The sequence below is a fragment of the Henckelia pumila genome, chromosome 2, assembly GCF_033568475.1.
Source record: "Henckelia pumila isolate YLH828 chromosome 2, ASM3356847v2, whole genome shotgun sequence".
Lineage (NCBI taxonomy): Eukaryota > Viridiplantae > Streptophyta > Magnoliopsida > Lamiales > Gesneriaceae > Henckelia > Henckelia pumila.
In genome coordinates, this window is record NC_133121.1 from 138,799,137 (window position 1) to 138,826,273 (window position 27,137).

A 27,137-nucleotide genomic window follows, 5' to 3' on the forward strand; every position below is an offset into this window, starting at 1 on the left:
TTTCGGGTAGATTTCAACCTAACATATGGGTAATACCCCAATGATAAATCTAATGTCTCATGATTTGTCACGTCAACAATATATAATTAATTACGTGTATGTGTAAAAATACAAACTGTTGAATACATGATTTGACTATTAGCCAGATCTATCTTTCGTACTAAAGGATATTCTTGCAAGCATAGATAATTAATGAAAACTGATCTAGTTTATCTTGATCATTATTGTGCGTCATCTTCTCTTCCAGCCACAATCTGCTGTTGTCGAATCCGCTTCGAGTCCTGAACATGAACACCCCACACCCCGATCCAGGATTATAGAACCAATCATGAACATCCCACATCAAATCAATCACCAATCCATCCAAGAAAATCGTCTGATTCCCCCTAAAATTCCACTGCAGCCTCTTCACCTGAATCGCCATCTTTTTGTCTATGGAAAGTTTCGCAATCGCGGTCGCGGGCATCATCGCGGAGACCACCGTTCCAGTTACAATGAAATTTTGCGAAACGGTCGCGGAACGGATTTTAATTTTTAAATATTATAAATATTTAAAAACTAAAGATTTCATAAAATTATTTAGATCTACCAAATTGAAATGAATATCATAAAAATAGATTATTTGAAGTAAATAAGAAATTATATTAATTTATAAAATTTTATGTAACACAACTTAAATCATTAATACATATAAAATATTCGCAACTTTTCAAAATTTAAATATATTATTTAAAAAATTTAGTATGTAACCCTTTGAATTTTTGAAATTTTTTCAGTTGGAAATTTATATGTTCATCATAACTAAGATCAATTTAACGTGATAGACTAATATTATGCATAAAATCTTAAATAACATGGTGTTACAAACTATTAAACATCAATTTAAATAGAAATACTTTAGAATTAACTTGGTTTATTTTTATCACACTTTCTAATGAAAATTTCTCAATAGAAATAGTTAACTCTTGGTCTCCTCTTTATTAATCTTTCGTCGATGGATGAGCAAAAAGAAGACCGAGATTCACCATCTTACATCGATTGTTGTTCTTTACTTCCAATGTTCCTAGTCAAATCAATGTTAAACATACTAAATTACACTTATGAAATGAGAATAAAATGACACTGCTAAATGAAATATAAGTCGAAAAAAACTAATATATTTACATATAAATTGTTTTAACAATATTTATATAGAAAAGTACCTGTAATGTCATCGACATTAATACCATGATGAATGGCGTGGAGGAACAAAATCATCAGTGTACTCTCTACCGGGATTAAGTTGAGAAAATTGATCTCCATCATATCTTTGTGGATATAAACTAGTGTTAATTTGTTCACCTGAATATTGATTGAATAGGGGATTTGAAACCGAATTGGTATTGTGTGATGAACGTGGATTTAATAATGTGTCATCACGACGGTGATAGCCTCCAAATTCTTGATGCCCAAAAGAATTACTAGCGCCACTTGAAGATATCGAATTATGATCATCATGTCTAAAACCAGTTGCTGCGAATGATTGATGATCATTATATGTATTTTTTCCACTACTAGAATACTCTTCAAATTGATTATTTTTGGAACTGGTGTATTTAGACGACCCATCAAATCCATAATTTCCGATTCCCTTTGCTTGAGATGATAAATGATCCCGTCTTGTGTTATAACCATGAGAATACCCAAATCCTGGTTCATCATATCCGCTGGCACTATGACCAAAAGATTGAGAGTTCCAATAGTAGTTTCTCGAATCATCTCCAGATTGATATTGATGGTGACCCCCCAAGCCAAGATTTTTTACTTGTTCTTCTACACCCATATATGAATGTGAAGATCCACTCAAATTTTCATCATCTTCGGCACTCGAGAACCCTGTCAAACTTGCTAAAAAGCGACGTTGTGCCTCTATCCCAGGGCGATACCCATGATCAGTGTCTTGTGTGGCATAATAATTCTCTTTCCCTCGTGCCCATGACATGCTAGTATCATATTCATTATCTAGACGTCCTTATCATCATCTTGATTTTTTTTACCACTTTCTTGATTGTTTCCATCACCACTAGCATCACTGTCATCACTGTCATCATTTTCAGATTCATCCCTGTCACTTAAGACGATTTCTTTGCCTTTTGATAATCTTGAGCTCCTCTCATTGTTCGTCTTCTTTGAATGACTTTGACCACTAGGTGTGATGTTGTGATGTTGGGAATTTGAAGTTTCATGGTCTTGATCTAACCATTCTAAGTCATCGTCTTGCAATACAGGAGGTTCATTATCTCTTGTCCATTCATTTAAAATATCATCATCTTTGAATATGTGATCAAGATCTATAGGACTGTAGTAATCATCATCTTCATTTTTATGCATCAAATTTCGTACTCTTAATCGCATATTGTAATGGACATATACCAATTTATGCAACTTTGCTATTGCCAAATGGTTGCGAAGCTTGGTATGTATCAAAGACCATGTACTCCAATTTCTCTCACAACCAGAAGATGAACATGTTTGGCTAAGGACTTTAACTGCAATTTTTCTCAGATGAGGAGCTTCTTCACCATACTCATTCCACCATTCAGCTGATAGAAAAAAATATGATATATATTGTACATATTTAATATTTATGGAAAATATAAATAAGCTCAAACCTGGAAGACTTTTTTTAACTGCCATTTTTGCAAGTGGGGACACAAACTCTCCAATTTGTTCCGTGAACAATTTAATCTGTAAAACATGTTTCATAAAACAATAGTGTACTCAATATAAACCATGTTATGTAAAATTTATAACTATCATACCTCATTGATCATTGAAGCCTGTGCATTTAAATCGGGTTCTAATCTCTTGATTACTGTCTTCAATCCCCGTCGTACTTCATCGGTATAAACACAAGTTCCAGAATATTGGAGCATTGGATTCAGAAAATACGCTGAAACAATCAATATATTAAAAATATATTATCAACTAAAATAATGAATTTGTTTTATGTAAATATAACGTCATTTACCTGCAGCATGTAGGTGTTGGTGTAATTGATTATACCAACGATCATCAATCACATCCCAATACAATTTCCAGTCCTTGACACTTTCTTTTATAGACAACTTAGCTCTATCCATTGCTTCATATATAATTGACAGAGTTGGCTTGTTGTCTTGGTCAACCAACTTCAGAACTTTTACAAGAGGTTCCATTGCTGCGCAAATGTCACGAGCTGACTTCCAAAATCTCGTGTCCAAAATGATTGCTAAAATTTTTTCGGCAACGTTCCTTCTCTTGCTTGTATTATTGTACTCAGTCCACTCAACTGAAGTACACAATCTCTTCAAATCTTGACAATAACAAACGAGATTTTCCAAGGAAATGAATTCCGTAGCAAAGCGAGTGATTTCAGGTCTCAGTAGTTCACGATCATTTGTGTAGATTTTCATTAAGTTCACGACTTTGTCACTGTTATATATGAAACTTGTTATCTGCTTTTCTTTGTCAATGCACTTCTTTACCTTTGTCATCTTACCAATATCTTCAAGCATAAGATCAATGCAGTGTGCTGCACAAGGTGACCAAAATATGTGAGGTCTTTCAATCATCAATTTCTGACCAGCAGCCTTATTTGCACTTTCACTATCTGTAACCACATGCACAATATTTTCCTCTCCAACCTCGTCAATGACTTTATTCAAAAGAGATAATATAAAATCAGATGTCTTCCTTTTGTTGGTGCAATCCACTGAACTATGAAATATCATGTTGCAGTCACAATATATCATGAAATTGATGATAGGGTGTTTGTTGCGTGTGCTCCAACCATCGCACATTATTGTACATCCATACTTTGGCCATTTGAATTTTAATGTATTTAAATATCCATTAATATCCTCCACCTCCTCTTCCAAGAAACATCACCTATTTGACGTCCGGAAGGACCTTGTATTCCAGGTCCAACATCTGCGATAGTATTAATCATTGCTTGGTAGTATGGACCACTATCTGCCGCATGAAATGGAATTGCATTGTATATAAACCACTTGGAAATAGCCTTTCCAACATCTTTAACCTTTTCAGGAGCAAACCAACTTTTTATACTCTTTCGTTTCGATGGAAACATGTAAGAATCAATTCCTTTCGATGGTAGCTGAGCTCCCTCTCTCACGCTGAAGCTACGAGACATTTGTTTTTTTAATTTAGGATTTGCACCAAGTGATGATGAACTACCACCAAAATTTCCTGAAATTAAATAATAAGTTAATAACAAGCATTGGTATTTTTATCTATAAAAAATATTACATATATATATATATATATATATATATATATATATATATCTTCTAAAGCATCTTCATTGGTATCATGAAACGTATCATTATCTTCACTGTCACTGCCACTATCGAGTCCATGTATGCTCTGTTGAATTGCATTGATTGCAATCTCTCTCTTTTTTTGGATTATATTTCTTTGGGTCTTAGAATCTTGAAGATGTTTTCGTAACATCAATAATATCTCCTTCGGAGCTTTAGTGCACGACTCAACATTTCCAGCAATATGTGCAATATGTTGTTTTAATCTTGTGATTCCACCCGTTACAACTTTTCCACAAAATTTGCATTGTATTATTTTTCGATTATCTCCGATGGGTTTACCAAACTCCCAACCAATATCGAGTTTTGGAGCCATTGTTCAAAAAGGTTTACTGATTCACACTATATTCTGGTTTGAAATGTAAATACAAAAGATAGAGAAATCAAATGATGATATTATAATTTCGTTGAATTCTTTCAATAGTAATTTATTAATCATATCTAATCTTAGAATTATAATTTTAACGTTTACAAATTTAAATTAAATATAATTTCTATTAAATAGACACCATATTTAATTTTGTTGCCATAAATTCACAACTGTGGCCTTTAATTAAAAGTTATATTAAGTCAAAAAAAAAAATTAACTTTACGTGATCTTACAAAATTTCTATTAACCTTACGTATGCAAATATGTATGATTTTCCTACACTATTTTAGCACGTAAAGTTAATGGTGTACGAAAATACATAATCTAAGATTCAATAATTATCTTTAATCTAAGCACAAAATTCGTAAGGAAAATTTTTAATTAAATTAAATTCATTTTCAATATTATATCTCAATAAAATTAACCAAAAATATAATTTACAGGAAAGTAAAATTAAACATAGATGATACTTACCTTTAACATGTACGAAGAAAACACGAGAAGATCAAGAGATGCGTAGCAGAGTTCAACGAACTAATTAAATTACACTGTGATGAATAATAAAAAAATATTAGATCAAAATCTAACTAAACAAAAATATCATTATAACAAAAAATTATTATTATAATAATCAAAATTTAAACATTACTTATCTCTTAGGAAATAATGAAGACAAGAATAACACTGAGAATAAGAGCAGAAATCGATCGAATATATATAGAGAGAAATAGAATGCATAGGAAGAGGTTGGTTTTGCCGTGAATTATGATGAGAATGAGAGAAGAAATCGATCAGATATATAGAGCGAAATAAAAAGATGAGGAAGGGTAATTCACGGGCGAACTGTTTATTGAATAAAAACATCCGACTTTTTACGAAACAAAACAAAAAAAAAAGTTTTCATCATTTAAAAACAATAAGATAGGACATAGTCAGTGAGTCACAAGACTTACAAGTCACAACATGCTAATGTCTCTTTTTCTTCTTAGTTTTAATTTTTTTATTTACACTAGTCAATAGTCAAGTCTCTGTTGGAGAACGCGGCGATCAGATCAATCAAGATTGATACCCGGTGCAGCGGAAGTTTAAAATTAAATATGGAACGATTCCATAATGGGTATCAAACCTTTACGATTAAATTGTGTGTGTGTGTAAAAATTAAATAACAATTATGAATTTTTACCTCCAATCTCGAATCGAGATTTATGGACACCAACAGATTGCTCTGCTCTTGTTGTATATCCCTGGAACTGATGGACGAACTACTCTTCAATCAGGTCCACGAACGGATAATTAATCCCTCTGATAGATTGCACTAGAAAATCTATCAGAAGTTTCTACGAAGAGAATTAACGAATTTGATCCGTTAAACCAGACTGTAATTCAAAATTCACAGGCTGGATTTTTTCGAGCAGAGGGAGGGAGGGGGTGGCCACTTATTAAAAACGCAGCTAGGGTTTTAAAAATATTTTTGTGACCTGTTGTATGTAATTTTTGTACTGCAATAACTTATTTATAATGTAGGCCACTAACAGCTTAGGGCCCATTAGTCATAAGTTCAAGCCCGACAAGCAAAGCCCGCATGTTCAGAAATTAATATAAAATTCATCGTGACTCCGATTGATAAACCGATTTCACCAATGTGCACAGAAACCATTTCTGCACCTTTTAAAGTCAAGATAAATTTTTCTGAATCCGAATTCAGTGGTTTCAAAAAATGCCCATCACTATGTCATTTTAGGAAATCTTACTCCTCTACTCTTAAATAAGAAGTCCAACTTCTTTGTTCATTAAATTTAACTCTTTAAATTTAACTATCTCAATGGGGATTAAAAATCCATTACTCTGTGTGACCCTCAATGGTTCAGGGATACAGCTAGCCGTGGGCTCACAACTCCTTGTGACTCGGAACAACAATTTCCGACTTGCCCATCGATCATGGTAAGAGCGCCTAGCAACATCGCCCCATGATTCCCTAGGTATCACTGATAGTGCCTGCAAGAACCAATAGATTTTGGTTAGCGTACAGTACGGTCCCTTCATCCATATATCCCGATCGAATCAACAACCATTGGTAAATCGAGAGTCGTTCGAGATTCGATAACTATGCAATACATCTTGAAGATCAAATAGTGACATCGCATGTGTTACTAAGAAATCATTTCTTAAAACACATCATGTACTCTGGCCAGAGATTCGTCACACTAATATCTCCTCAGATCGCATAGGATATCCACACTCGCAAGTATGTGGTGAATCCTTGACAACAAAGCATCGACTCATATATGTGTTGTAACTGTACCCAATCCCGACACCTGATGACCCCAATAGAGTAGGTAAACGAGTCAAAGCACAGTACTAGCATATAGAGTCTCAATGATGTTTCAAGTAATAAGGACTAATGGTGTACAACCAAAACCGCGGACTTTATCCACTCGATAAGTGATAACCACTTGGAAAGTCCGGATAGGGTAGTTCGATCATTCATCATATGAATATCCATTTGCATGCTTCGAACATCTCTATATTCCTTACCAATGAAACGTGGTACTCTGCATCGCAAATGCTAGTCTCAAACTCGAGCGATCCTTATCCTCATTATCGGACGGCTCAATCGACTAGGAACAGTTTAGAATATACAGTGACTATAAGATGTGTTTCATGATAGACATCTCCATGTTCTACCACATCTTACATACACTATAGTATATTCAAGTTCTTTATCAAAACAACAATAGTATATCACAATATAACAATATGAAGAAAGATAAAGTCATTGCCATTAATAAAAGTGTAAATTATATTAAACAAAAGATTGTTTACACAAAGAGTCATCAAAGCCCTTAGCCACAAATTGGCTCACTGGGAACCTACTCTTTCAATCTCCCACTTGCCCTAAAGCCAACTAGTCATACTACGTAGACCCATTGCTTCGCGATGTTTGTCAAATAATGGTCCTGGCAAGGGCTTAGTAAGTGGATCAGCGATATTGTCTGCAGAGGCCACTCTTTCGACAGTGATGTCTCCTCTTTTCACAATCTCCCGGATGATGTGGTATTTCCTCAGTACGTGTTTGGATCTTTGATGAGACCTTGGTTCCTTTGCCTGAGCAACGGCACCCGTGTTGTCACAGTACACCGGGACTGGACCAACAACTTCAGGAATGACGCCCAACTCTTGGACGAAATTCCTCATCCAAACGGCCTCTTTAGCAGCAGCTGATGCTGCAATGTATTCTGCCTCAGTGGTGGAATCCGCTGTGGTGTTCTGCTTGGAACTCTTCCAAGAGACAGCACCGCCATTGAGCATGAACACAAATCCAGAGGTTGACTTTGAGTCATCCACGTCACTTTGGAAGCTAGAGTCGGTATAGCCTTCCAATTTCAGTTCTCTTCCTCCATATACCATGAACATATTCTTAGTCCTTCGTAAGTACTTAAGAATGTCCTTCACGGCTTTCCAATGCATTTGACCGGGATTAGCTTGATATCTGCTCGTGACACTCAGAGCAAATGCTACATCCGGTCTGGTAGATATCATCCCATACATGATACTACCTATGGCTGACGCATATGGTACATGTGTCATTTTCTCTATCTCTTCATCCGTCTTGGGACACATAGACTTGGATAGAGAAACTCCATGACACATGGGTAGATGTCCTCTCTTGGACGCATCCATTGAAAACCGTTTCAATATGGTGTCGATGTAGGTTGATTGAGTGAGTCCTATCATTCTCTTAGATCTATCTCTATAGATCTGTATCCCTAGAATATAGGATGCCTCACCCAAATCCTTCATCGAAAATCTACCTGATAACCATATCTTTGTTGACTGCAACATCCCTACATCATTCCCAATGAGTAGGATGTCATCAACATAAAGTACTAAGAATGTCACAGCTCCTTAACTACTTTCTTGTACACGCATGGTTCCTCCGGGTTCTTGATGAAACCAAAATCCTTTATTGTTTCATCAAATTTCTGGTTCCAACTTCTTGATGCTTGTTTTAGACCATAAATTGATCTCTGAACCTTGCATACCTTATGCTCGCTTCCCATGGATGTGTACCCCTCAGGCTGCTTCATATAGATTTCTTCCTTAATGTCTCCATTAAGAAAAGCAGTCTTCACATCCATTTGCCATATCTCATAGTCATACCAAGCAGCTATGACAATAAGGATTCTTATGGACTTGAACATTGCAACTGGTGAAAAGGTTTCATCATAGTCAACTCCTTGTCTTTGAGTATAACCTTTCGCCACCAATCGCGCCTTGTAGGTCAATACCTTACCATCAGGCCCAAGCTTTCTCTTGTAGATCCATTTACACCCTATTGGAACAATTCCATCGGGAGGATCTACTAAAGACCAAATTTGGTTTGTATGCATCGAATCTATTTCCGACTGCATAGCTTCAAGCCATAAATTTGAATCCGCATCAGAAATTGCTTCCTTGAAGTTTCTTGGATCACATCCAACATCGGGTTCATCTTGATCCCCTTCAAAAAGAAGACCATATCGAATAGGAGGTCTAGAAGTCCTCTCGGATCTTCTAGGTACAGGCGTGTCTATCAATGGTTCCTGAGGTGTAGGATCGTTATTTTGTATTTCGGGTTCTTCTCGAATTTCTTCGAGTTCCATCATCTCGCCTTTCTTATCCAATAAGAACTCCTTCTCCAAGAAGGTGGCATTCCTTGAAACAAACACCTTTGTTTCAGCAGGATAATAGAAATAATATCCGATTGAATTCTTCGGATACCCTACAAAATAACATAAGGTGGATCGACTATCCAACTTATCTCCCACTGTCTGCTTCACGTAAGCAGGACATCCCCAAATCCTCAAGTACGAATACTTAGGAGCTTTGCCATTCCATAACTCGTATGGTGTTTTGTCCACTGCTTTAGTGTGGACGTTGTTCAACAACAATACCGCCGTTTCAAGCGCATAGCCCCAAAACGAAGGTGGAAGTTCAGTGAAGCTCATCATGGATCGAACCATGTCCAACAAAGTTCGATTACGATGCTCCGATACACCATTCAGCTGTGGTGTCATAGGAGGAGTCCACTGAGAGAGAATCTCATTCTCTTTTAGATAGTCCAAAAACTCGGTACTTAAGTATTCTCCACCTCGATCCGATCGAAGTGCTTTAATACTTTTACCTAGCTTGTTTTTTTACTTCAGCCTTGAATTCTTTGAACTTTTCAAATGCTTCAGACTTATATTTCATTAAATATAAATACCCATACCTAGAATAATCATCAGTAAAGGTAATGAAGTAGGTGTGGCCATATTGAGTACCAACTCTAAATGGACCACAAAAATCTGTATGGATCAAATCCAACAGATTTTGACTACGCTCAGGTTTCTCCTTAAAAGGAGATTTAGTCATTTTTCCTTTCAGGAAGGATTCACAAGTAGGTAGAGAGTTAATATCAGACATATCAAACATGCCCTCTCCCACTAGCTTGTTCATCCTCCTTGAGGAAATATGATCTAGCCTATCGTGTCAAAGGTTTGTCGGGTTTTGACTATCGATTTTCCTTTTGTTTGTTGTTGCCGGTTTATCAACATAATTTATTGGAACGTATTTTAGTTTTAAGTTATATAGATCGTTTTCAAGTTGTCCATTTCCAATCAAACATTCATTCTTGTAAATATTGCAAATCTCATTCACAAAATTGCAAGAATAACCATCTCTATCAAGCATAGAAACAGAAATAATGTTTTTAATCAAATCCGGAACAAATAAAACATCTCTCAAAAGTAACTTAAAACCGTTCTGCAAAATTAAATAAATATCTCCCACAGCTTTAGCTTCAACTCTGGAACCATTTCCGAGCCTCAGCTGGGTCTCACCCATTCTAAGCCTGCGACTTCTTGTCATCACCTGCAAATCATTGCAAATGTGAGATCCACATTCGGTATCCAATACCCAAGAAGTAGTATTAAGTGAAACATTTATTTCAATATAGAACATACCCTTCGCAGTTTGCAACTGCTCTAGATATTCCTTGCAGTTACGCTTCCAATGACCGGGCTTCTTGCAGTAATGACAAACATCCTTGGACTTTTCCATGTTTGAAGCATTTGTCTTGTACTTCTTCTCGGGTTCAATTTTTTTGGGTGGGGCAGAACGTTTCTTACCCTTTGTACTTGGCCCCTTCTTAGCAGAAGAAGAGGAGCCCACCAAGAAAGTCAGACAAATATCAGTGATTGTTTAAGTAATTTACTAAGACATAAAATAGGCGAAATTTAATTTTATGAATTTCACTCCCACTATTTTAACGATTTCACTACCCTCTATTGAAAACGGAAAACTGTTTCCTTAGTGAGAACATGGAGTCCAATTGACAAACTATGATCCCGAATAATATCAGCCAACCATAATTTTCAAAAGGTAGAGCCCAATTGCTTCCAAAGCAACCTCCACGTTTTTACCTCATGTCCAATAAGGGCCCAATAATATGACGTCGTTTATTGTGACATGTCAAGATGACCCATCAATATTAAGTTGTGATGGACGGTCGCCATGTGGATCCCCCAATAATATGAGCCAATCCCATGGGAGTTCCACCCAACTTACAACATGTGTCGATCCAATGTACAGCTTTTCGACGAACGGGCCCCTCCAATAATATGAGCCGGACCGTATCCGCGGGTAGCATCTCATACATTGATCGTTGATGGAAGGTATGAACATTTAAACAAATTTAAATTTCCTTTATTTATCTTGATATCAATTTTAAATCATATTTAAAATGAGGGATTTTAATTTTGAAAATTTGTCTCATCATTTTTAAAATTTTGTATGCTTGCCGGATTCACACAATTTTGTCTAAAAAATGCATACAAACAATAATATCATATATTATATAGGATGATCGATTCCATTTCTAATCGACCCGTGGTTGCCAATCACGAGTCTTAGTCCAATCCTAGGTAATATGCAGTATGCAATGCAATCCTATTACATTAGCTTCCAATTTACATTTCTTCTGTCTTTATTGTCTGCTGGGCCCACCTCTATCTTCAAATCTTCATCTCCCACTAAATCTAATGTATTTACAATAAATAACAATGACAAGTAGGGGATACATTTTTAAGGGGTGGGAACGGGCCATAAACCAAGCCCACTTTTATTACATATGACAATTCATATTGGGCCATAAACCAGGCCCATTAATAAATCCAACAACAATAAAAACAAATGTAAATTCCTAACATACACCTACAAAATTGGTCATGACAATCGATCATCCTTATCCAATAACATTTAATTCAAAATTAATTTATTGGATAACATGCAATGGCAATTTAAATTTAAAAGGATAAAATCATATTTCATATATAAAATCTTATTTTACGTACAAAATCATATTTTATCTTTTTATCAAATAAAATCATATTTTATCTATAAAATCCAATTTTATACATAAAATCATATTTTACTCAATATATCCATAAGATCATATCTTATCATCAATTGTACCAAAAATAATTAATTTCAAAATTCAATTTAACGGATAAAATATTTAAATTTTCAAAAAATTCAAATTTATCCAAAAATCAATTTTAAAATTTTCGAACTCGAACAATTCGATCCGACGCCTCGTGGACCAATCAAAAACAATTTTCGATCGGACCAAAAATAGAATTTTAACATATTAAAATTTAATTTTAAAATTAAAAATTAATTTTTCCGCGGGCCGCCCGGGACACTCCCGGGCTGCCCGCGCCTCGGGCCGGGCAGCGACCATCGCTGCCCGGGTTTTTGCCCGAAAAAAAAAAAATTTATTTTTAAAATATTTATTTTGTTTCAAAAACCGAGGCTTAAAAATTTTTGTACAATCGATTAATTTAATCGCTTGATCTGAGCAACCTGTCTTTGATACCACTGTTGGAGAACGCGGCGATCAGATCAATCAAGATTGATACCCGGTCCAGCGGAAGTTTAAAATTAAATATGGAACGATTCCATAATGGGTATCAAACCTTTACGATTAAATTGTGTGTGTGTAAAAATTAAATAACAATTATGAATTTTTACCTCCAATCTCGAATCGAGATTTATGGACACCAACAGATTGCTCTGCTCTTGTTGTATATCCCTGGAACTGATGGACGAACTGTTCTTCAATCAGGTCCACGAAAGGATAATTAATCCCTCTGATAGATTGCACTAGAAAATCTATCAGAAGTTTCTACGAAGAGAATTAACGAATTTGATCCGTTAAACCAGACTGTAATTCAAAATTCACAGGCTGAATTTATTCGAGCAGAGGGAGGGAGGGGGCGGCCACTTATTAAAAACGCAGCTAGGGTTTTAAAAATATTTTTGTGACCTATTGTATGTAATTTCTGTACTGCAATAACTTATTTATAATGTAGGCCACTAACAGCTTAGCGCCCATTAGTCATAAGTTCAAGCCCGACAAGCAAAGCCCGCATGATCAAAAATTAATATAAAATTCATCGTGACTCCGATTGATAAACCGATTTCACCAATGTGCACAGAAACCATTTCTGCACCTTTTAAAGTCAAGATAAATTTTTCTGAATCCGAATTCAGTGGTTTCAAAAAATGCCCATCACTATGTCATTTTAGGAAATCTTACTCCTCTACTCTTAAATAAGAAGTCCAACTTCTTTGTTCATTAAATTTAACTCTTTAAATTTAACTATCTCAATGGGGATTAAAAATCCATTACTCTGTGTGACCCTCAATGGTTCAGGGATACAGCTAGCCGTGGGCTCACAACTCCTTGTGACTCGGAACAACAATTTCCGACTTGCCCATCGATCCTGGTAAGAGCGCCTAGCAACATCGCCCCATGATTCCCTAGGTATCACTGATAGTGCCTGCAAGAACCATTAGATTTTGGTTAGCGTACAGTACGGTCCCTTCATCCATATATCCCGATCGAATCAACAACCATTGGTAAATCGAGAGTCGTTCGAGATTCGATAACTATGCAATACATCTTGAAGATCAAATAGTGACATCGCATGTGTTACTAAGAAATCATTTCTTAAAACACATCATGTACTCTGGCCAGAGATTCGTCACACTAATATCTCCTCAGATCGCATAGGATATCCACACTCGCAAGTATGTGGTGAATCATTGACAACAAAGCATCGACTCCTATATGTGTTGTAACTGTACCCAATCCCGACACCTGATGACCCCAATAGAGTCGGTAAACGAGTCAAAGCACAGTACTAGCATATAGAGTCTCAATGATGTTTCAAGTAATAAGGACTAATGGTGTACAACCAAAACCGCGGACTTTATCCACTCGATAAGTGATAACCACTTGGAAAGTCCGGATAGGATAATTCTATCATTCATCATATGAATATCCATTTGCATGCTTCGAACATCTCTATGTTCCTTACCAATGAAACGTGGTACTCTGCATCGCAAATGCTAGTCTCAAACTCGAGCGATCCTTATCCTCATTATCGGACGGCTCAATCGACTAGGAACAGTTTTGAAACGACCCTAACTCTATAATAAATAAATATGCGGAATTTTTTTTTTTTTTTTATATATACTTACTAAATAAAATATGTACATATATGCCCATACATATATGCACAGAATAAAAATATTTAAAATGAATAAACAATTAAATACTGAAATAAAAATGCATTCTTAAAAACATAATAAATATCTGAGTCAATCATTAACTAAAAATATACTGCATAATTAAATAAAAGTTTGCATGCACCGAAAATATTAAATAAATATTCTAGAGCAACTGAAAATAATAAAAATATGTATCATGCTGACAACACAAAAACATGCATAGCGACTCAGAATATTTCACGGTCACGGGGCCACTGCATGCATGCTCATACGTCCTCGCCTCCGGTGGGTACAACGTCATCCTCAACGTACTCACCTGCACCATACCAGTGTAGTGAGCCTAGAGGCCCAACATGCTAACATAACAAGGGTTTAAAATAATTTAAACCAATTTAATACTAATACATACATATACATGAATGAGCATGCTTTAAAAATTAAATAACATAACTTACTTAAATAAACATACATAACATATTACATAACATTATTGAGCAATTCATTTTCTAACATCGCATGGTTGTATCCGTAGTATAACCTTAAATCATACATTAAATACTGATCAGCGTGGAAACCTACGTACGTGGCCGGTGACGAATCACCTCTTAAATTGGCAGTAAACTGCCCTTCAATCATATGGGGACGAATCCCCCTTAAATTGTCACACTACATCAACTTCCAACATAAAATATTTTATTGCTCAACTTAACATTAAATCATGCATAAAATAATATTTCATGAATACATGTACTTGAATAAAATATGTGTCCATCATATATATTTAATTTAATTTCTTACTAACATATAAATATTAAAATAACTTAAATGCATAAAAATAATTAAATATATATTCAGGACACATGCAAATTTCCTCATGGATGGTCCTGGACTGCTGGCCCTACACACAAGCCCATTATCTTAAATCTGGCCCATTAACATACTTAAGCCCATTATTTCAAACCTTAAGCCCAAATAATTATTCTAAGCCCAATTAAATTAATAAAGCCCATTAAAAATTTTACCAAGCCCAATAACACTTAAACTGGCCCAATGGGCCCAAAAACTCAAAGACTGGCCCAATAATTTTTATGGGCTCAAAAGCCCACAAAATTAATGGACTAACTTAATTAAAATTTTAAAAGTCCAAATAAAATTATTTGGGAGTCCAAATAATTTTATTTCAATTTATTTGTCTCAAAAACACATAATTTTGTAAAATCCTTTAAAAATAAAATACTCGAGCCCGGCCCACCAAACTCGGACCCGAACTCACTGACCCGACCCACTACCTAACCGACCCAACCCGGACCACTCAGACCCGACCCGGACACCTAAACTAGCCCAGCCCAATCCCCCCTCTCCCCTTGCCTCTCGGCCGAGAGCAGCAGGCCCTCTTGGCCTGCTGCCGGCCGGCTCCGGCCGCCCCTGGCCGGAGCGCCGCCGCCCGGACGTATCCCACGTCCGGGCGGACCTAACCCAGTCGGGCCCTAGCCCCCATGCAGCTAGGAACCCTGAACCCGAAGCCCCTGAACCCGTAACCCTAAACTGTGACCATCTTGGGGCCGATTGATGTAGCTCGGTCATGGCTCCATTCCAGCCTGAACCGTCCGACTCCAACCGACCCTAAGGCTCCCTAGGACCCTCTTGAACCCTAGCCAACAGCCCTTGACCGATCTATATCAACAAAACGTGAACATGAAGCAAGGCAAGGAAAAAAATCGAACCCTTCAACTCTTTTCTAAAAAATTTCGAAAGATTTAATGCATAAACCATCAACACAATATAGATATCTGATTGGCACGAAAAGTTGAAAGAAAATCATGCCTTTCACCGATTTGTAGAGTTAGAAACGTGTACGACGGACTTCGGGACGACGGGACGACAACGGGGTGCCTTGGCCTTGCTTGGAACCTTCGAATTAATTGGCTATGGGGTCTTGGAGGTTGCTGGAGCGTTGGAGGGGATGATGAACAGTAGGGGTGGCGGCTAGGTGTGTGATCGGTAGGTTGAGGGATGGGTTTGGGTAGATTAGGTTTTAATATATAAGGAAATAGGTTTTTAGGTTAATTAATAATACTAGAAAAATATCATATAAATTTAAACATTCTAATTACAAGTTCAAATCAGAAAATTAGATTAAAATTTATAAAATCCCGAAATTAAAAATTAGGGGAATTTTAAAGATAAGAAAAAGTCATTAAAATGGCTTAACTTTGAATAAAAAGGACTCCTAAAATTATATAAAGTTAAATACTTAAAATTTTGAGATAATAAAACTCAAAAATAATATTTTAAGGCTCTAAAAAGGCTCATAAAATAATTTGGATGGAAAGTTGTCATCTCGTCCGTCCACGGTCCCGTCTACGCGATCAAATAATTAAAATACTAAAAATCATAAAAATCACTAATTATGGGTTAAATGCTTAAAAATAAATTAAATCCTGCATAAATAATTCACATAATTATTTAACCCATAAATCATAAATTTAAATAATTAATTATCCTAATTATGCAGGCGGATTTATGTAATTAAAAATACCGGGTGTTACAATTCTCCCCCCCTTAAATCGAATTTCGTCCTCGAAATTAAAGTACTTACCCGAACAACTCCGGGTAGCGAGTCCTCATGTCTGCCTCGGTCTCCCAAGTAGCTTCCTCCTCTGAGTGATTCAGCCACTGGACTCTGACCATCGGTATGACCCGCGTCCTAAGCCTCCGCTCCTCTCTAGCCAAAATCCGCACTGATCTCTCCTCGTAAACAAGATCTGGTGGCAACTGCAAGGGCTCAAAATCCAACACATGCGACGGATTGGAGACATATCTCCGAAGCATGGATACATGAAATACGTTGTGCACTGCCGCTAGCCCTGGAGGTAGAGCTAAACGATAGGCCAACGTGCCAACTCGCTCCAAGATCTCGAATGGCCCTATGTATCTCGGATTAAGCTTGCCTCTCCGCCCAAAACGCGCTACTCCCTTCATAGGTGACACCTTCAAGAATACGTGATCACCTACTGCAAACTCCAAATCGCGACGTCTGGCATCTGCATAACTCTTCTGCCGACTCTGCGCAGTCCTCATCCTGTCTCGAATCTGCGTCACAATGTCAGCTGTCTGCTGCACAATCTCCAGACCCAACAAAATCCTCTCTCCAACCTCATCCCAATGCACCGAAGATCTGCATCTCCTCCCATAGAGTGCTGCATATGGAGCCATACCTATAGACGACTGAAAGCTGTTGTTATAGGTAAACTTCACTAATGGCAGTCTAGTCTCCCAAGATCCTCGAAAATCGATAACACAAGCTCTCAGAAGATCCTCGAGAACCTGGATCACTCTCTCGGACTGACCATCTGTCTGGGGATGAAAAGCTGTACTGAACAACAGTCTAGTCCCCAAAGCTGTGTGCAGACTCTTCCAAAACGCTGAGGTGAACCTCGGATCTCTGTCTGACACGATAGACACTGGTATGCCATGCAGTCTAACAATCTCTCTGATTTAAAGCTCTGCATACTGTGTCAAGGTGTAAGTAGTCCTTACCGGCAAGAAATGAGCTGACTTGGTGAGTCTATCCACAATCACCCAAATCGCTGTACACCCTCTAGTACTCCTCGGTAATCCAACTACAAAGTCCATCGTAATGTTCTCCCACTTCCACTCCGGAATGGGGAGAGGTCTAAGAAGTCCTGCTGGACGCTGATGCTCTGCCTTGACTTGCTGACAAGTCAAACACTCTGACACTACTCTCCCGATGTCACTCTTCATACCGGGCCACCAATACAATAGCTGCAAGTCTTTGTACATCTTCGTACTTCCGGGGTGAATGGAGTACGGAGATGCGTGAGCCTCTGTCAAAATCTCAGCTCGCAACTGATCGACGTTCGGTACCCACATCCTCCCACGGTACTGAACGATGCCATCCTCCACTGTATACAAGAGATTTCCTCTAGCCTCATCTCTCTGTCTCCATCGCTGTAACTCCTCATCAGTGGACTGCCCCTCTCTAATCCGATCTCGCAGAACTGGCTGCACCGTCAACACTGACAAGCTCGGTGCATGGCCACTCGGATAGCACTCTAACCCAAATCTCTGAATCTCGGTCTGTAGTGGTAACTGTACAGTCAAACATGATACCACTGACGACTTCCGACTCAAAGCATCTGCCACCACATTAGCCTTACCCGGATGGTAGCTAATGTCACAGTCATAGTCCTTCACCAACTCCAACCATCTGCGCTGTCTCATGTTCAACTCCTTCTGTGTGAAGAAGTACTTGAGACTCTTGTGGTCTGTGAAAATCTTGCACTTCTCGCCATACAGATAGTGCCTCCAGATTTTCAAAGCGAAAACCACTGCTGCCAACTCCAAGTCATGCGTCGGGTAGTTCTGCTCATGAACCTTCAACTGTCTCGACGCATACGCAATAACCTTACCACACTGCATAAGCACTGCGCCCAAACCAAGTTTAGACGCATCGGTGTAAACCACTAACTCCTCGTGTGGTACTGTCATCGCTAACACTGGTGCTGTAGTGAGTGCTTCCTTCAGCTGATCGAAGCTCCTCTGACAGTCTGAACTCCATATAAACTTCGCATTCTTCTTGGTCAAGGAAGTCAAGGGTACTGCGATAGAGGAAAAACCCTTGATGAACTTCCTGTAGTATCCGGCCAAACCCAAGAAACTGCGAATCTCTGAAGCATTCTTCGGAATGCCCCAATTCTGCACTGCCTCCACCTTAGACTGATCGACTGCAACTCCATCTCTCGAAATAATGTGGCCAAGAAATGTCACCTGCTCAAGCCAAAACTCGCACTTGCTGAACTTGGCATACAACCGATGCTCCCTCAAAGTCTGCAATGCTGTTTGAAGGTGCTGTCTATGATCCTCGATGCTCCTAGAATAGATCAAAATATCATCAATAAAGACTATGATGAACTGATCCAGATATGGCTGAAAGACTCGGTTCATGAGATCCATGAAAACCGTTGGAGCATTGGTCAACCCAAATGGCATCACCAAGAACTCGTAATGCCCATATCGTGTCCGGAAAGCAGTCTTGGACACATCTGCATCCCTAACACGCAACTGATGGTAACCAGATCGCAGATCGATCTTGGAGAACACTGAAGCTCCCTGCAACTGGTCAAACAAGTCCTCTATCCTCGGTAGTGGATACTTGTTCTTCACTGTGACTCTGCTAAGCTCCCGGTAATCGATGCACAGTCTCATACTGCCATCCTTCTTCTTCACAAACAACACCGGAGCTCCCCAAGGAGAAAAGCTAGGTCGAACAAAGCCTTTCTCTAACAACTCCTGAATCTGCTCCTTCAACTCTTTCATCTCGGTAGGAGCAAGCCTGTACGGTGCCTTAGAGATAGGCACGGTGTCTGGCACTAAGTCAATACTGAACTCCACCTCTCTCACTGGTGGAATTCCGGCAACATCCTCCGGAAAGACATCCGGAAAGTCACGAACCACCTCTAACTCTGATAATGATCTGCTAGATGGCTCTGAAGTCGTGACAATACTCGCTAGAAACCCCTGGCAACCCCGTCTCAACAACTTCCTCGCCTGAATATAGGATATCACCTGAGGAATATCACTGCTCTGAGATGCATGAAAAGTGAACGGGTCGCCCCCTGTAGGTCTCACTGACACTGATCTCCGACGAAAATCAATCGAAGCTCCATTGACTGTCAACCAGTCCATACCCAAAATAAGATCAAATACACTCAAAGGCAAGACTACTACATCTGCTCGAATGGAGTGTCCCTGCAGCTCTAACTCCAATCCTCGAATAACCTTCGAGGTAGACATAATCTGCCCTGACGGCATAGTAACATCATACCCACTGTCACTACTCTCAGGTGTAATGCCTACCCGCCTGATAAACTCCAGGGAGATAAACGAATGCGTAGCCCCTGAATCTAGCAACGCAAACGTGGAGTTGCCTCCAACTAGAATTCTCCCTGCACGCAGAAAATTCCCAACAGTTTCATACCACTTCTAATTTTTCCCAAACGAGTCACTACAAGTTCTTAATTCTAATCACAAGTAAAACATGCTTCCTATTCTAACATGCAGTTAAATGACCCAAATAACAAGAATTTCAAATCAATTACTAAATCTATAACCAAAGGAAAAACATTAAAATACTAGGGATAGGATGTACCGGTGATCAAGGAGGTGTCTGGATCGACCTCCTCAGCCTGCATCACGAACACCCTACCAGCGGTGTTCTTTTTCCTGGGACAGTTAGCAATCTGATGCCCCGGCTCTCTGCAGTGGAAGCAAACTCCTGCTCCCAATAGGCAAGGTCCCGAATGCATCTTCTGGCACTTTGGGCAAGTGGGATGAGCTATGGCATTAGGGGCCCCGCCCCTCTGCTGCTGCTGCGGCCTCTGCTGCTGTGGCCTCTGCTGCTGATTCGGGCCCTTAGCCGGCCCTGTATACTGCTTCTTCGCAGGAGGCTGCGAAGATGGTCGCTGATACCCAGTCTGAACAAACTGCCTCTTACCCTGCTGTTGCTCTCTCTGGATCGCTCTCCGACCCTCCTCCGAACGCAAAGCCCGGCTGACTGCAGACTCATATGTAAAAACGTCTGCCATGCGTACATCGTGTCTGATCTCTGCCCTCAGGCCCTCAACAAACTGTCGCAGCTTCTCCTGCGGACTCTCAGCAATCATGGGCACGAAACGACAGCCCCTCTCAAACTGGCTGATGTACTCCACCACCGATCTGTCCCCCTGACGGAGACTCATGAACTCCCGGATCATGCGGCTGCGCACGTCCTCAGTGAAATATTTGGCGTAGAAGATACGCCTAAACTCAGCCCATGTCAGAGTCGGTAGATGGACTCCTCTAACTGCCCCCTCCCACCATGAGGCTGCATCGCCTCGCATCATATAAGTAGCACAGCTCACCCTGTCGGCGTCTGTGATCCCCATGTAGTCAAAGATGGACTCAAGTGAGCGAATCCATCCCTCAGCCACCAACGGATCGGTGGTCCCCAGAAACTCCTTAGGCCCCTTCTTCTGGAACCTCTCGGCGACGTCCTCCTCGTGGGACAGTCTGGGACGGGCTGCCTGCTGCTCCAGCAAGGCAGTAATACCCGCCATCATAGTGGCACTGACCTGCTCCAGTGCTGTAATAGGGTGCTGCTGAGGTGGCGGTGGAGGTGGAGGTGGAGGTCCCCCTCGCCTGTTCATCTGTCTCGGAGGCATTCTGCACCACCACATATTTATTTACGTAAATCGCCATGCATAACTAAGTGTTTTGAAATTAATACTAACTTAAATTCTAGAAATTTAAATCATACTATAAACATTAAAACTTACAGACCGGTAGCGTGGATTTCTGAGCTCGCATAGCAGTGAGGACCCCTCCGAGGACCGTGCTCTGATACCAACTGAAACGACCCTAACTCTATAATAAATAAATATGCGGAAATTTTTTTTTTTTTTTATATATATACTTACTAAATAAAATATGTACATATATGCCCATACATATATGCACAGAATAAAAATATTTAAAATGAATAAACAATTAAATACTGAAATAAAAATGCATTCTTAAAAACATAATAAATATCTGAGTCAATCATTAACTAAAAATATACTGCATAATTAAATAAAAGTTTGCATGCACCGAAAATATTAAATAAATATTCTAGAGCAACTGAAAATAATAAAAATATGTATCATGCTGACAACACAAAAACATGCATAGCGACTCAGAATATTTCACGGTCACGGGGCCACTGCATGCATGCTCATACGTCCTCGCCTCCGGTGGGTACAACGTCATCCTCAACGTACTCACCTGCACCATACCAGTGTAGTGAGCCTAGAGGCCCAACATGCTAACATAACAAGGGTTTAAAATAATTTAAACCAATTTAATACTAATACATACATATACATGAATGAGCATGCTTTAAAAATTAAATAACATAACTTACTTAAATAAACATACATAACATATTACATAACATTATTGAGCAATTCATTTTCTAACATCGCATGGTTGTATCCGTAGTGTAACCTTAAATCATACATTAAATACTGATCAGCGTGGAAACCTACGTACGTGGCCGGTGACGAATCACCTCTTAAATTGGCAGTAAACTGCCCTTCAATCATATGGGGACGAATCCCCCTTAAATTGTCACACTACTTCAACTTCCAACATAAAATATTTTATTGCTCAACTTAACATTAAATCATGCATAAAATAATATTTCATGAATGCATGTACTTGAATAAAATATGTGTCCATCATATATATTTAATTTAATTTCTTACTAACATATAAATATTAAAATAACTTAAATGCATAAAAATAATTAAATATATATTCAGGACACATGCAAATTTCCTCATGGATGGTCCTGGACTGCTGGCCCTACACACAAGCCCATTATCTTAAATCTGGCCCATTAACATACTTAAGCCCATTATTTCAAACCTTAAGCCCAAATAATTATTCTAAGCCCAATTAAATTAATAAAGCCCATTAAAAATTTTACCAAGCCCAATAACACTTAAACTGGCCCAATGGGCCCAAAAACTCAAAGACTGGCCCAATAATTTTTATGGGCTCAAAAGCCCACAAAATTAATGGACTAACTTAATTAAAATTTTAAAAGTCCAAATAAAATTATTTGGGAGTTCAAATAATTTTATTTCAATTTATTTGTCTCAAAAACACATAATTTTGTAAAATCCTTTAAAAATAAAATACTCGAGCCCGGCCCACCAAACTCGGACCCAAACTCACTGACCCGACCCACTACCTAACCGACCCGACCCGGACCACTCAGACCCGACCCGGACACCTAAACTAGCCCAGCCCGATCCCCCCTCTCCCCTTGCCTCTCGGCCGAGAGCAGCAGGCCCTCTTGGCCTGCTGCCGGCCGGCTCCGGCCGCCCCTGGCCGGAGCGCCGCCGCCCGGACGTAGCCCACGTCCGGGCGGACCTAACCCAGTCGGGCCCCAGCCCCCATGCAGCCAGGAACCCTGAACCCGAAGCCCCTGAACCCGTAACCCTAAACTGTGACCATCTTGGGGCCGATTGATGTAGCTCGGTCATGGCTCCATTCCAGCCTGAACCGTCCGACTCCAACCGACCCTAAGGCTCCCTAGGACCCTCTTGAACCCTAGCCAACAGCCCTTGACCGATCTATATCAACAAAACGTGAACATGAAGCAAGGCAAGGAAAAAAATCGAACCCTTCAACTCTTTTCTAAAAAATTTCGAAAGATTTAATGCATAAACCATCAACACAATATAGATATCTGATTGGCACAAAAAGTTGAAAGAAAATCATGCCTTTCACCGATTTGTAGAGTTAGAAACGTGTACGACGGACTTCGGGACGACGGGACGACAACGGGGTGCCTTGGCCTTGCTTGGAACCTTCGAATTAATTGGCTATGGGGTCTTGGAGGTTGCTGGAGCGTTGGAGGGGATGATGAACAGTAGGGGTGGCGGCTAGGTGTGTGATCGGTAGGTTGAGGGATGGGTTTGGGTAGATTAGGTTTTAATATATAAGGAAATAGGTTTTTAGGTTAATTAATAATACTAGAAAAATATCATATAAATTTAAACATTCTAATTACAAGTTCAAATCAGAAAATTAGATTAAAATTTATAAAATCCCGAAATTAAAAATTAGGGGAATTTTAAAGATAAGAAAAAGTCATTAAAATGACTTAACTTTGAATAAAAAGGACTCCTAAAATTATATAAAGTTAAATACTTAAAATTTTGAGATAATAAAACTCAAAAATAATATTTTAAGGCTCTAAAAAGGCTCATAAAATAATTTTGATGGAAAGTTGTCATCTCGTCCGTCCACGGTCCCGTCTACGCGATCAAATAATTAAAATACTAAAAATCATAAAAATCACTAATTATGGGTTAAATGCTTAAAAATAAATTAAATCCTGCATAAATAATTCACATAATTATTTAACCCATAAATCATAAATTTAAATAATTAATTATCCTAATTATGCAGGCGGATTTATGTAATTAAAAATACCGGGTGTTACAAGTTTAGAATATACAGTGACTATAAGATGTGTTTCATGATAGACATCTCCATGTTCTACCACATCTTACATACACTATAGTATATTCAAGGTCTTTATCAAAACAACAATAGTATATCACAATATAACAATATGAAGAAAGATAAAGTCATTGCCATTAATAAAAGTGTAAATTATATTAAACAAAAGATTGTTTACACAAAGAGTCATCAAAGCCCTTAGCCATAAGTTGGCTCACTGGGCACCTACTCTTTCAGTCTCAATAATTTCCCTCTACTAAATGTCTATCTTCTTTTGCCTTCTGGGCCTCGCAGAAAAGGCTGGATTTCCATTTTCTAAATATTAATACATGAAAATGGGCAGAAATTTATCTTCAAAGTTCCCCTTGTTCCGATCCCGATCGGTTCCACCGTTCTATCGCCCGTTCCGCCGTTAAATCGCCGTTCTCATCACGGAAAACGTTGAGCCAAAGCATCTACCTTCAAGCATTGGAACTTCGTCAAGGTTCCTTACGTTCCGGCCGTTCCGATACCGTTTCTGCGAACCAATTGGAAACAGACAGCGCCGGATACTTGAACCCTTCGTCTCCGCCGCCGCCGCAGCGAATGGAAATGTCGTGGGAAGTCCCGGTTTCGGAGAATTGGGCCTTGGTGGAATAAAGGGTGTTGCCTGAATAATGCTCTTGACGCGTGATTAATGAGAATTTAGCCATTTTTTTGCTGGTTTGTATCTTCTTCCCTGTGCTAGCTTCTTCCGCCATGTCTCCAAGAATCAGGCCCAGCTCTGAATCCACGATGATGAAGACGTAATACCCGTCGACCGGTTCCGGTCCGGTTAAGTACCTGGCGGCGGAAAGATCCCAAAAAAGCTCGATTTTACAGCCATCGAATTCGATCGATTTGTTTCCTTTCAACTTGCGAAACAAGCGCGAATTGGTGTTGAGTTTGATGGAGCTGGATGGATCTTTGCCGAAGAACACATTCAGGCCTTGAAATAAACTGTTCTTGCACCATGTGAGCGTAACTAGCATCTGCTTTTGGGTGGAGGGAACTATCCTGTATATACATGTGACGGCATTTTGAATCGAAGGAGTCGAATTCGAATTCGGGGAAATACAAGAGCTGTTGGAGTAAGCAGAGCATGAAGTTTCAGAGACTTGGACTGCATATTCAGTTAAACAAGACGCGAAATCTATCATCTTGTTTGGGAGATATATATATATATATGTATATCTTCAAGAAGATTTGGAATTGGGAGGAGGGGATTCAGAGGAAGAGGAAAGAAGGGAGACAGTAGGATTTTTTGGGATAGAAATCCTCTGATTTTGCTGCTTGATTTTTTTTTTTTCTCGCCCCAGACAGAGAAATTCTTTGAAAATGAATAAAAATTGTCGATGTATAAATACAAGGAATATGGACAGAATATAATCAATGCAGCAGTAATGTAATGACAAAGGCAGCGTGGCTTTGTTTATTTATTTATACAGGATATGTATAATGTTACTTTAACTGTTTTTTTAAGGTATTCTTAAGAATTGGTCATTAGTCAGTGGTCATAACTAGAAATCTTAAAATATATAGTCAAAAAAGAAACATGGAAAATAAGCTGAGTAACCCAAAAATTATCCGTTTGGGACCATGCCGCATACTTAATATTAATTTTGTCACAAGATAGTTGTAAAAAAGTACATAATGATAGGGAAATTTATCTTGGTTTTGTTTTGTTTTTTTTGTTTTTTTATCACGGGAGATATTTGTTAGGGTGATTACAACAATAAACCTGTAAATCTATAGAATCTACTGTATCATAAGATTCATATCACTTTCGCTTCAAAAGTAAAAAACTCCCAATTTTTATAAACCTCTTCAGACACATAATGCAAATATTTTGGGAAGATGTATTGTTGTGTTAATCATCAATGGTACTATGCACACATCTATTTGGACTCACGTTCAACTTGATCTACATAGTTGGACCGGTCCAACTCAACTTCAATGGGTCATTTGCACCCACCTCACCTCCCTACACTTTTTGTTTTTGACATTCTTCTCCCTTGCATGTTATAATTTTTATACTTGATTAGAGAGATAAGTGTCAAATGCATAAAGTGTAGATGAGGTGAATGCAAATGACCTCATCTCCAATTGTAGCACCCTAAACACATCTGCCACAGTTTAATCATATTAGAATGCATTCACTTAATTAAACATAATAATATTAAGCTTAATCCTCACTTGAGTGATTGTACAACCCCATTGAAAACCGTAAACAATAATCAAATTCAATTATTATACATCTGTGTCGAAAGATGTAAAAAAAATCCCATAATTTAGTAACTAAATAAAAAACCCCTCTCAGTAATCTCTACTAATCTCGTCTAGCTATTGCTAGGGCCTCCTGACTCGTCCAACCTGATACTTCCCTATGAGAATAGGGTATATAAGATAAAAGTAAGAACATGGCAAAAAATTGTCCTGTATGTAATGTATGAGTAAACATATCAATATGCATACGCGTGAATATGTACTGGTAATCTAGGATCAAACACTAGAAAATGATGCTCAGTCTGTGGTTCCATATGTGTGTAAAACTCTACGCCAAAGCACCAGTGGGTGGCTCCCACACATAACTTGATCTTGGACCTCCAATATCATGGGCCATCGTCGCACTATGCACATAGCACAGGCTCCTGATACTCAATCATCTAAAAAAACTAGGGTTGAGCGACCCGACTCAAAATGACTATCTTCGT

General features: G+C 38.6%; 1 protein-coding gene across 1 annotated transcript; it reads right to left on the bottom strand.

The window, feature by feature from the left end:
- Positions 1–160: 160 nt before the first annotated feature.
- LOC140878522 (uncharacterized) lies at positions 161–25,792 on the bottom strand. Its single transcript, XM_073282121.1, has 3 exons — positions 24,931–25,792; positions 19,163–19,167; positions 161–432 (listed from the first exon to the last, which is right to left on the bottom strand). The coding sequence occupies exons 1-3, from the start codon at positions 25,581–25,583 to the stop codon at positions 161–163; spliced, it is 930 nt and encodes a 309-aa protein (XP_073138222.1). The 5' UTR covers positions 25,584–25,792.
- Between the last annotated feature and the right edge of the window lie 1,345 nt (positions 25,793–27,137).